Genomic DNA, 13,792 nt, shown 5'->3' on the forward strand with positions numbered 1-13,792 from the left:
TTCACCAAAAATAAATAAGGTTTAGAATTAAATATTATGAGTACATAGATTAAGTAGGCATACAGGAAAATCAAGTGATTATCAATAATAATAAATATACCAAGTAAATTTAATAAATCGATAATGTTTGTACAGAGTTACTTGGCAGAGTTATATCGTTGATACGTGTCTGTTTCAGGAGTTAGGTTGGAGGTTCATATGTATAGCCACCATACCACTCTGGGTAGACACACGAGGTGACTCAATCCCACCTATCATCGATAACCGTCAAAACTCGTGGCATTATTGATATTTAAGAATTGACAATTAATTATGATAAATCCCATATTAATAAAATAAAGATCATTTTATTTTTCTATCATCTTCTATCTTTCTTACAGACCCTCGTACTCATATCCCGAGTAATAATATTATTAATACAATAAAGTAATGGATCAAATAAAAATCAAAATTCCGTCATATTCTATTTAACTTATTTCTTTTGAGCAACTGCCAAAGTAGCTCCCTAAATTAATAACCCCCTAATTATTATCATTATTAATACAATAAAGTATTTAAGTATTTAAATTATATATATATTTTTTTCTTCTTTTTTTGATTCACTACACAATATAACTAGTGTCTAACTTCAATTTGTAGAACAATAAAATATAAATTTAAAAACATAATTGTCAATATTCTAATTATAATAATTTTGTCAGCCTGAAATTTAATTAGGAATCACCGTGCTTCAGTAGGTGTTTATGAAATAAAACTATATGAAATGAAAGAGCAAGATGATAACCCACTTGTAACAATATTTTCCAGATTTCCAAGCAAAAAATTCTTAAATATTTCGTTATATAATTTAATAATTATATGTTTTCATAATTAGTTCAGTATAGGATTTTAATGTTTTGTATAAAAACAAATTTTATGAGATTGAAATTTTTTAAAAGAAAATAGTTTTTTTTTACGAATAAATCATCATGTTATCTTAATATAAAAACAAGAATAATAAAAAATATATAATAATTAACAAAGATATTATAATTCTAATTTGAATTATATTATATATATTTTATAGGGTGGCTACTATTTACATATGAAGGAAAATTTTTTTGCGAAACTTAAGAAGCGCCGGGCGTAAATTTATTCTTTTATGGCTAAAAATAATCTCTAAAAATTTGAGCTTTATACTACTTGATTAACTGGACGCATATAAAGCTCAAAGTTTTGGAAAAATATGAAAAATTTCAGTGCTTTACATTTTCAGGCTACAGACTTAGTTTTACGAAAAATATTATTATATATAATATTGTAGCTATTGTAATTTTCTATAAAGCTCTTCTTACAATTTTGTGTTTAGTTACTAGTTAATACTTTTTGGTTAAAATAATAAAACTCGACAATACTCGTTTTTTATGAAAGTTTCAATTAAGGAGCTAAAAGTAGTAAACGATTCAGCTAAAAGGGACATAAAAATTATACAATATTTCAATAAAAGTATAACAAGAAACGAATTACAAAAACAGTTCTTGTTACAAGTAAATATATATTTTTGTTAAAAAGTGACTTTTAATGTATAAGATTAATTATTTTTAAAAATAATTTTTTAGGTGGTAAAAGATTATAGAACTCAATACCCTCGGCGACAAAAAAAGTTTTGAATCAGGCCTATAATAAATAAATTCTTTGATTTCAATAGTAAATAATATAGAATATATACATATAACTGCATTTTTATTATAATTATTTTTTTTTAAGCGTTTTGTAAAAGTATTGGGCAATTATTTTGAATATTTTTATCAATACTTCAAAAACTATCAGATTTTAGGGATATTATCTAATTATCTTTTTATTTAAAATATTATTTTAAACAAATTTTATGTTTAGAATTTATTTTATAATACGAAAACTAAACTAGATAATTACAAAAAGTCTAATAGTTTCATTACAAAGACAACAAGCGATTATTCGTATTTACTATTTTAACAAATGTAAAACATTCATTACTAAAAATCATAACAAGATACTTCATAAAAAATTATAAGAAATTATAAAAATTTAATAATTACACAGAGTGTGTTTATAATACATAAAAAGTTCAGAACTTGATAGCATTACGCATCAAACGATGAAAAATTATCATATCACCGTAAGTCCANTCAAATGATGAAAAATAATCATATCACCGTAAGTTCAGCTACAAAGTCTTGGTGATTGACAGAAAATTTTAAATAACACGTATAAAGTAATTTTAATAATTTGTTGAGATAATAATTTTAAATTGAAGGATTTGAAGGCACAAATTATAAATAACATAAAAACTGATCAAACTACCACAATAGAATTAGCGGCTGTTTTCGAATGACCGGCTGANTGAGCCGCTGTTTTTGAATGATCGGCTGAAACTTCATTCAACAGTTTCCATCATCCGTCAAAATTTTTAAAAGTATCTTTTCGAGCTAAAAATAATTTTTTTATTTTAAAAATTATGCACATTTTACAACTTAAATAATTAATATAAATTAAAATATTGTAAGTCAAATACTGAAAAATAGTTACATTCATTGCCACTGAACAAATTTGAATCCACTTAATTTGAATGTCTGTGGCCCATTTATGAACCATAATTATTGAATCTAGATAATCCAACTTTTTAATAACTTTTTTAGACGTTTTAACAATCCAATCCTTTTCATGCTGTTTAGTTTTGATTTTTTGCATGAAATGGCGCAAACATATTAGTCTGGCCCGTGCGGTAGTTTTATCAACTCGGATCAACTCTGATCCGAGAGACGAAATAATTTGATCCATTGTATTTAACCATTTCATCATAGGATAAATAGATTTGTGCAACTCGAGCTGAAAAAATTAATTCAATCAATCGTTGGATAATATATAATTTTGGAACTTACCTTTTGCTGAAACGTCAATGGCTTTATCCAATTAACAATGGTGTGTTTCCAGCTTTTGGAAGCCTTCATTGAAGGCATAGCAGTATCTAAAATTATAATATACGATAAAATTGTTACATTATTAGCAATTTAAAACAAATAGTATTCGTTTAACTATTACATAAAAAATGATCTACTTACTTTCAAGACACTTGAGGAAACTTTGCGTTTCATGCATAGGAGTTGAAATATTCATAGTGTCTTGTTCTAATACTTGATGATCCGCTTGAAAAGTTTTAAATGAAAATTTTTTTAAAATGGAGCAAGACATTGAAAAATAATTTCACACTTGATTACACTCTAACGATTCCAGAACTAACTGATGACAAAATTATTTTTGTGTTTATAAATTCATATAATTAAACAAACACGTTTACATGGAAAAAGATAAACAATTTTTTCTATGTTAAAAAATCAACCAGCACATTATTCCCAGTTATTTTAAAATAATATAAATAGCTCTTTTGAAGTGCATTAAAATGAATTGAACGTTTACACATAGAAACAAACTTAATATTAATCAGTAGCATAGCTACAATCTTTACGAGAGAGAAGAGAATTAAAAAGATTATTTTTATTATTTCATAATAAAATTATTTTAGAGGGCTTTTTCTTTGTTCAAATAGTTCCAAGTACAATTTTTAGTAAATAATTAAGTAGTCACTGTAATTTTGAGGGAAGCTGCAGCTTTTCACCCCTTCCCTGACTATGTCACTGTAACATTAAATCTTTAATTTTAATTTGTACAATAATTTGATTTAGTTACTAATTAATATTGATTATATCTTAATTTTAAAAAATACTGCAATAATATTTTCATTATTAATGAAGAAAATTAGTTTATAGATTCCAGATGATATGCTAATATGAAAAAATAATAATTAGAGTTACAATTTGTTTCATTTTTTGAAAAAAAAAACAATTGTTGTTCCTTTATGTAATGATTACGTTTCCAAATTTTGTTACAATACGTTAATTTTAAGAGAAGTGTGAATTTACTGAAGTAATTACTTTCTCGTAACAATCCCAGACTTATGCGATCAATTAATTGAAATACAAGGGAAGGAGAGACCCTTTATTTTTACATAAAACAATATATATGTGCAGTTATCTTTAATCTAATTTTGAAGTAAAGTTTACATAGCTATAAATTCAACGGATTAAAATTGTTTATAGAATTTATTAATGTAGTATTTTTAGAAAAAAATGGTTAATATGTGAAAAAAATGTGCATATATTTATAAAATAAGTTTTAAAAAATATTTTGTAATTTTCAGTCTGTGTACATCTGTTTTGTCCAGTTGACTGTGATTGATTAGCGGCCATCCGACCTGAAGAGTGCTAGCTCTAACTCATAACGGTTGTATTACACGGCTAACTGATTTTGACTAATTTTATTTGAAATAAATTTAATTACTTTGCTTGCTTTAATTATTAGGTCGGTCGGTATTTTATTTATTGTTGATTACAATGTAATATGTACTACAACGGCCGATAAGATCCAAATGTTTTTGATTTTTTTGTATGTGTATATTTATTTATATTCAGTTATGGGATTATTTATAGAATTGTGTGTAATGGAGTTCATCTTATTACATAAACAGCAATTTTAGTTTATATATATATATATATATATATATATATCTTTAATGATGAATGTATAACAGCAATGACATCTTTATTTATTAAAAAGTATAATGGATAGTTGTGCGACAATGAAATATTTAAATCTTTTTTTTTTTTTTATGTTCCCATTATGGTAGTGACTGTATTGATTAATGTGATTTGTAAATTTTAGATTGTGCACGGTCTTTGGTAAAGCTACAAAATTTTCACTTCTGTTGTTGTACTCATAACGTGTTGATAGTTCTGTGCTGCTGGTTTTTTTTTAGCCTATGCTTGCCCTTCCTTACTGTTCGTCGCCGTTCCTCCAAAATGGTACTGTAAGCTTTTCGTTAGTTGTTATCTTGGATTTTATTTTCATTTATATTGTTTACTTTTCAGATCGCGTGTCAAACCTCGATTCCATAAGATTTTGCCACTCGACAACAGAGGATCATCACGATTTCTACGTGCAGTCCGCTCTTGGAGTTCGTCGAAAACGTTTATTTCTTATTTAATTTACAACGTCATTCCTTTACCAATATTATTGTATCGGTTTACGTTCGGGTCTCTCATTAAACCGTATTTTTCTAATAATAATTATATCAATTTGTATTTCGAGTATATTTCTTCAATAAGACCGAAATTTTTTTATGTGTGTGATTGCAACAATAAATAAACATTAATTAATAAAGAAACTTTAATTTTTTTATTTTTAAAAGAAACTAATATCCTATGTTTATAATATTATTTACCATAGGTCGAAAAATAATAAAGTCTATGTGTGTTTAAAACATATTGCTCTATCACGATTTAAATTGCAATTGTTTATTTTTCTTATTATATCGGTGATTAATTAATAATAATTATATTAATGCATTAAATTTATATTTCGAGTATTGTGTTTCAATATGAATAAAACCTTTTTTTTTTTTTATGTGTGTTGTTGCCCGATAATGAAACATGATTTTTCCTATCTATATTAGTTTTTTTTATTTGAAAAAATAATAATTTTTTATTTCATAAATAAAAGAAATAATAAAAAAAAAAAAAAGAACAATTTTTTTTGTGTGCTATATTTTTACAAACATTATGACTTCATTATCCGATATAAAAAATATCGTATCTAGTATTACATTTTATGCATGGAAATTATCGTACACGGCGACTCTTAGTCAATTATTATACAATAAACTTTCGATTCGTATTCGTTTTGTTCGAATGACAAACAATGCACAATTGTATTATTTTCAAATTTACAAGTTTAAATATTTATTTATTTAGCGAATACTTGGAATATTCGTTATGGTCTACTCCATTAAATACATTCAACGTACTTTAATTTCAAATAGTCTACTTTTTAACCCCTATTCGATATGAGTGACCGTGTCACATGATCTTGATTTGCATCAAGGTATTTTTTTATGATAATGATTTTAATCACTGTCACATATCTATATTGCAGCCAATTATACACACTGTACCGAGACACTGTTGGTTTTTTTTTTTTATATAGCGATTAGTTGAAATAGTAGCAATGGGTTTACTTTAATTATTTCATTATTAATTTTAATGTTATTGAAGAAAGAGTTATTACTTTATTTGACCTTTTAAGATTTATATCATGTAATATTCACCATTATTAACCATTTAGTGTTATTATCTACCATTTAGTTTACTAGAACAAGACTAATATTATACACTTTATGACAATTAATTTTATCATTACCAGAAATACCGGCTGGGTTGACAAAAGAGAACATGAGGTAGGTGACATAAGGAGATCAATTACATTAGGGAACAACGTCAATAGGAAGGTGGAAAGTTTTAAGTATTTAGAATCAGTTGTGCAAAAGAGCGAAGGTATTGACGAGGATGTAAGACACAGAATTAAGTGTGGGTGGTTGAACTGGAGAGAAGCGTCTGGCGTCTTTTGCGATAAAAGAATTCCAATGAAGTTGAAAGGTAAATTCTACAAGACTGTAATAAGGCCAGCTATGATGTATAGTTCAAAGTGTTTGGGCGGTTGATAAGAAAGTAGAGCAGAGATGAGAATGCTTAGATGGATGAGTGGAGTGACGAGAAAAGATAGAATAAGGAACAAGAATATAAGAGGGAGTATAGGTGCAGCATCAGTCGTGGATAAGATGAGAGAAAATAGACTTAGATGGTATGGTCATGTTATGAGGAGTGAAGAATCAGAAGCTGTAAGAACAGTTATAGAAATGAATGTTGAAGGAAGAAGAGGTAGAGGAAGACCAAAAAAGAGTTGGAGGGATGGTATTGAATGCGATATGAGGATAGCTGATGTGAGCGAAGAAGATGTGGGAGATCATGTCAAGTGGAAGTTTAAGAAAAGGGTGGCCTACCCCAAGTAGTTGGGATTAAGGCAAAAAAAAAGAAGAAGATTACCAGAAATTCCGGTGACAATTGACATCATATAATTGTTGTTTGGGAATGTATAATTTAGCGTTTGGTTGGGTTTAAACAATATAGCGCCAAATCAATTATCTACTCCGGTTGTATCTTAATGTACACGAAAACTTTAATGATTCTATAAATAAATAAACTCACACATACACACATATGCATTTATAACATTGTGTCTAATGTAAGTATAACATGAAAAAAAATTACCATAAAATGGAAAAAATTGATAATAAGTTTTAGCACTCATATTAAATGTAATGTAACTTTAAAAATATTTATTGAAATGAAAAAATAGAAGATATTTTTTTTTTGTTTAAAATTGTCTTTTAAACAACTTTTGTACGAAACTTTTTTTTGTAAGTTAAATATTTTTTGAGAAAATTAAAAACGCTCATATTTTTGAACTTTTGCAAGGCTGTAAAAAAAAAGCTCAATTACAATCAATGAGGACTTTTAGTTTGTCATTATACATATCTCAATTCAACTTTTTCAAAAAAAAAAAATTTGGTTGGGAATTTTTTCCGCTATTCGACAAAATTACTCCTTCGTTGATCGGCCTATTATAATAGATATATTAATAATTATTAATATATATTTTTACGCCGTTGTAATGATTGTAAAAAAACCACAAATTATGTTAAATTTATATGGATTTTATATAGTTTGAATAAAAATTATATGTTTAATCCTGTACAGTTTATAATAATTCTAATTCATATAACACATTATCATTACATACAACGTTTATGTTAAACTGCTAAAACGTTTTAAAATAATTTAAAGCAGTTTGAAAAAAAAAAATTAATAAATTAGGTTTTATATTCAATTTCTAAAACAGTTTTTATATAAAATATAATTCAAATTGTTTTAAACAAAGTTAGGTTAAATGAAAATACTAATAAATAATCTCTGTTTAAATAACTAATTTAATACCGTTCTAAAATAAATAAAACCGTTTAGATGATATAAATAAAAGTTTATTAAAACTAACATAACAAATACCATACTAAATATTTTTAAAATCATGAGAATTATCACTATCCTTAATAACCCCGAAAAAAAAGTGTTGAAGACACTTGCCTGAAACTAAAAAAAATATGATTGTAGAAGTACCATCATATCGATTTTCACATTAGGTATATGACATCAATTTCTACAAGTAAACGATCAAAGCTAAATTAATAGCAGTACCTAACAGATAGGTACACTACGAAAATAGTTTATCCTGATAGATTAAATTTAGGTTGAAAACTTCAATATAATAGATATTGAAGTTATAAAAATAGCCATTATTGTCAAAAAAAAAAATAATAATAAAATTAAAAATGCAAATAATAATTAAACCTATAAGGTAGTTAAACCCTAAAGTTATTTTCGATTTGTTCAAGTTGTAAAACTTAATTCAAATCTCCTGTTATTTTCTTTTTTCAGAATTATTATATCATTAATTCAATTATTAATTAAATTGTTAAACTGTATTATATATTCAATTTAATAAATTTTTATGTTGATAATAATCGCATAGCATGATGTTTTTTATTCATAACTTAAATGGTAATAGGAGTCACCCTGGCAAAATTTTTAATAGTTGCAAGAGCATAAATCCAAACGTTGATATTTTATTTTATACAGATTAAATTTATATGTATAAATATTCTGTTAACTAATATCAAATTTATTCCACTTGAACTTTCATAAAAAAATCTGTATCATTTGTAAACTAATGTAATAAATAAACAAACAAATACAAAAGTTTTTTCTTCAAAAAATCTTTAAAAAATATATACATATTTTGATAATTCTCTATAATAAACTCTTAACACGTTGTATTCTTTTCCAATAATAAAATAAAAATAAATAATTATTGTTTATACTAAATTTATTTATAATTGGCCTATACATTTTTTTAATGAATTATTACAATTAAGTTTCCTTGACAATTAGATGTAAATGTTGATTTTATCGACATTTCAGTTCACTCCGTTTTTTCCCGTGAAAAATAAACTATCGTCTTGTGTATTATTAAGATTTATTTAATAAGTTACTGATATGGCAAGTAAAAAATATATTTTTGGTCAAACAAATGAATCAAACTTACATAAGGTCATACGCAGAGTTGAAGAAACATGGAATCGTCGTTTCTTGCATTCCAATTGTGTTTTAAATAATCCAAATAAAGGACAAATATCAAAAAAGTCATTTAAAGATAGAAAAATTATCTGNTTAAATAATACAAATAAAGGACAAATATCAAAAAAGTCAACTAAAGATGGAAGAATTATCTGTAAACACTATTAAGATTAATAATTAAACTAACTATTTCGAATAGAGAAAAAGTTTTTTAATATAAAATATAAGAAAAATTAATAATAAGTTCTCTTATTCATATATAACAATAATTCAGTCGCTTTACTTTAATTTAACTATTTTAATATTAAAAACCTTTTTCGAAATTGATTATTTAATTAATAATTATTAAAATTATATTCAATTTGCAGCAATTATTAATAAAAATATTTATCCTATAAAAAATTCCATTATTCCAAAAAAACGCACGTATCGAAAAACGAATCAAAATGATAAAATTATTCCAGAAAAATTGGTAACTATAATTATATTAATATATTTATTCGATTTAGCTATGTTATTGGGGTTTGTCTGATTCAAAAATATAAAATAAACTATCAATCCCCTTAATATAAATAAATGGGATAGCATAATGTTTAATATTATTCTGCTATTTTTTCAATAAGATTTTTAGGGAAATTCAATTTTTATCGAAGATAATAATNTGCTATTTTTTCTATTAGATTTTTATGGGAAATTCAATTTTTATCGAAGATAATAATATAATATTAAGTATAGTTTATTTGTTTATTTAAATATCTCTTTGGTTACCTAGAATATGATGCAGCAAAGAGAATTCGGAACACTTTTTCAGAATGAAAAATCTGAAAAATATAAAAATGAAATTTTAAATTCAACAGAAAAAAGAAATATGGCAATTTCAAAAGACAATACGCTATTAATATCAGCTGATTTGTTAGAAAAGGTATATTTTATTATGCTATTTTTCAATAAAAATATTTTAGGGTATATCCTAAACCATTTTTTGGATTTAAAGCAGATTCCCTAAATAAATTTATCATATAATTAAATATATTTTATGATCCGTTAAGAGTTTTTATAACAAAAATTTGGAAAGCAAAAAATCCGAAATAAAAAAACAACTCTTTAAGATTTCTTCTAATACTACTGTTCGACCAAATTTAAAAAGAAGTTCATCCGAAGAAGATGAAAAAGTCATAAAAAGTATACAACTTTTAAAATATAATTCATTTTTAAAAAATAATATAATAAACATTTTGATTTTTGAAACAAATATGTAATATTTTAAAACATAAATTATTTTAGAGACAAAAGTTAGTTCTAATCCTTTGACCTTAAATACGCCGAATGACGTAAATTTACTTGCTCTGTCCACTGTTGAAGTAATAAAAGTACCAGAGAAAGAAAAAGGTAATTAGTTATTTAATCTATTTATTTTATATAAAACAAAATAAAAAAAGATTACTTGTTAAACATAATTAATAATTATAATACGTATTAAATTAATATAACCTCTGCAGAGGCTTGTTATTAAATGGATCCATGGACGTTTTAAACAAAAGTAATTATACGTGTTTAATTTCATGTTCCAAAATCTTAAATCAACCTAATTTACTGTAAACTGTTCAACAAAGTTTTTTATTAATTTTATGAAAAATGTTTATACTTGCAGAAGTAATGCAAGATCAGAACACAAAATCTCTTGATCAGTATAATGCACCTTCATTTAAGTCGCCCACATCATGGTATACTTCAGACACAATTAATGAGTACATTAAAATGATAGTAACACGGTCAGAAGGTGAAGTTTATGCAGTTGTCACTGATTTTATTGTAGCGTATCTTCGAGGAGGTTATCCAGCTGTGAGAAGATGGATAAAAAAAGATATTCACACAGTAAAATTACTTTTTGTGCCCATAAATGTATATGGGAATCATTGGATATTGACAGTGGTTAATATACCTGAAAAGACTGTGACATCATATGATAGTCTTAAGTCGTATAAGGGTCCTTATCCAATGGTATTAAAAAATTTCTTAATTGAATGGGAGATGGACAAAAAAGGAAAAGCTTCTACATGGACATTACAAATAGGCGAGACATCTCGCCAAACCAATGGACATGATTGTGGGCCATTTACTATTGAGCTGGCAGAAAAAATGTCTCGAGGAGATATAACACCAATAAATGCAAATTTTATGCCTTTTATAAGATTAAGACACAAAAATGAAATTATTGCTTGTGAGCTATTCTTTTAATATTTTTATGAATGAAATTTTATTTTTGTATTTTATATCAATTTTCTTAATATTCACTATAAATTGAAATTTTTATTTGTATACCACCAAACATTTTTTTACTTTTTCTATGTTTAATTGTTGTTTTGTTATTTTATTTTAATCTTATTTTTCATTGTAACATTTCATTTAAGAAATTCAAATTTAATATAAATTTATCTTAACTGAAATAATTTAATGTTCTTGTTATGTGAATATACAAATATTATAATATACAGTTATGGATACAATTAAGTTCAAAAGTCAACCAATTATAAGTTTTTAAGTTAACAAGTGTATCTACTATCTTAGCAACTTAAAGTTAGTAAATGACGATTCATAAAGAATTTCATAACTTATGTTTATATTTTAAATACTATTTTAATTATAAAAAATTCTTTTCTGTAATTTTTATGAATGCGGTATATTGAATAGGGGTAACTTAACTTATTTGTATATTTTTCTATTCTAAAACTAAAATTGTATTATTTTGAAGCACAGTGTTTTGATATTACACGATTATAATAAGTACAAAAGTTTCTTTATAAAAAAAAATCTGTATTCATATTAAATTATTTTCGGTATAGGAAGAGTATAACAAATGTTTTAACATGTAACGTGACAAAATGTGAATCTTATGATAGAGATAGACTGACTGTTTTCCTTTGCTAATGGGCGCGCGTATGTTATATCCGGCCGTGTAATCAGAAAACTGTACTGTTGCTGTCAAGGTGAACGCTATACACACAATATTCTTTATCAGTTTGTGACGTTCACCGATAACTAACCGTGAGGTTATCACCGATGAAGCACATAAACTCAAACGAAGTTGGATTCACCACTAGCCGAGGCTCTACCAGACCGGAGCATAGTGGAATTTTAAATATAACTGGCACATTTGTTGTTTTAATTTACTTTTTAATTTACTGTTTTAATTTAAGTTTTTACCTTAACTCTATGGGANTTTAATTTACTAAGTTTTTACCTTAACTCTAGGGGAAAAGGAATTAAAAACTGGTAGACAAGTAGTATAGGCGATGATGTTCTATTTTATATACTGAGTTTAACTAAAATAATAATGCCCAAAGTACAATAAAATAAATGTCAGTTACAAATGTTCAAAATAAAATAAAATTACAAATTCTTTTATATAACATATTTCAAGTCATAGTTAAAATTATTACAAATTATTAAATGAGCTAAAGGACAAATAAAATAAAAGGGACATGAGGGAGAAAATAATCTCTGACACTGCTGTATTGACTATGTTCGATTTGACCAAGGGACAGGATCGTACTTTCCAATATTGAATAAAATAAAATGGTTATCATTGCAATAATGCTCAAACTAAGAACATGACATCGGTCAATATGGATCTAGGCCTTTTATACCGAGCCTTGAGACTGCTAAGCACGTCTAGATTGGTCCAACACATGTGAGGTTTTATTACACTCAACATAATAAAATTAATGATAGAGTNTACACTCAACATAATAAAAATAATGATAGAATGGACGAAAATGATATTTTATCATAATTTACCAATAGTCAATGAGCAAATATGCCAAGAGATAAGATAGAATAATCATATTAAAATATTAAAATATATTAATGTCATTTTTAAAGAAACCTCGTGACAATGCACGAATAGAGGAAACAATGAAATGGACAAAAATAAAGAAAAAACGGGAATGCTGTACAAAGTTACCAAATTATATTATCATGATGCCCAGGCCGTAGCCAACAAATGAGTCTTCACCCATGGCTCGATCGCCAGGGCCAGAAATGAAAGTTAGGCAGCCATGAGATGTTCAATATCGCAAAGTAAAACTAAGTAAAAAGGCTGGAGACAGAAAAAACGACCGGCCAAACACATTTGAACAAAACGGCCAGTCCACTTGACGGCGACGACACACATGGACCAGAAGGGGAAACAAACGCCGACATCAGTGCATGCTTCGTTGACAGACATCTGGGACCGGTTGAATGATTGACAGTACTGTAGTGGTCCGCTGGGCGTTTTGCTATCACAATGATAATTTGTTATGAACGATTGTACAACAGATAAAATAGAAAAAAGGGAATGTGCGACTGCATTATTTAGGAAAATTTAATAATGTTATTACTAAATTATACTGTTCAAAATTAGTTTTTATTCACCACGAAATTAATACTATCTAGACAATAACACCGCATTACCAATTGCCGAGCAGTTACACTTAATTATATGATGTTCACAATAACTAATTCAATTTACTAATGTGTTAAATAGTACTATTACTGATAGGTCAATTTTTTACGTCACAAGTTTAATAATCGTTCCCTATATGACACATACACTGGCCATCACTGTCAATACCTGTATAATTTTAATATTGTTCATATTTTTATCTGTTTTATATTTTTTAAATTGTTAAGCCGATAACCTCTCCCAA

The 13,792-nt window shown here is 26.1% G+C and overlaps 2 protein-coding genes across 2 annotated transcripts; one reads left to right on the forward strand and one right to left on the reverse strand.

Moving 5' to 3' along the window:
• Window positions 1–2,362: 2,362 nt before the first annotated feature.
• On the reverse strand, window positions 2,363–3,258 carry LOC126893604 (uncharacterized). Its single transcript, XM_050663973.1, has 4 exons — window positions 3,081–3,258; window positions 2,901–2,986; window positions 2,548–2,847; window positions 2,363–2,447 (listed from the first exon to the last, which is right to left on the reverse strand). Exons 1-4 carry the CDS (start codon window positions 3,208–3,210, stop codon window positions 2,400–2,402), a joined length of 564 nt encoding a protein of 187 aa, XP_050519930.1. The 5' UTR covers window positions 3,211–3,258; the 3' UTR covers window positions 2,363–2,399.
• Window positions 3,259–9,969: 6,711 nt separating this feature from the next.
• LOC126907956 (sentrin-specific protease 1-like) lies at window positions 9,970–11,565 on the forward strand. Its single transcript, XM_050689732.1, has 4 exons — window positions 9,970–10,023; window positions 10,151–10,283; window positions 10,386–10,490; window positions 10,753–11,565. The coding sequence occupies exons 1-4, from the start codon at window positions 9,970–9,972 to the stop codon at window positions 11,337–11,339; spliced, it is 879 nt and encodes a 292-aa protein (XP_050545689.1). The 3' UTR covers window positions 11,340–11,565.
• Window positions 11,566–13,792: the final 2,227 nt, after the last annotated feature.

This window comes from Daktulosphaira vitifoliae, unplaced genomic scaffold (assembly GCF_025091365.1).
Source record: "Daktulosphaira vitifoliae isolate Bord-2020 unplaced genomic scaffold, ASM2509136v1 Scaffold_1, whole genome shotgun sequence".
Taxonomy (NCBI): Eukaryota; Metazoa; Arthropoda; class Insecta; order Hemiptera; family Phylloxeridae; genus Daktulosphaira; species Daktulosphaira vitifoliae.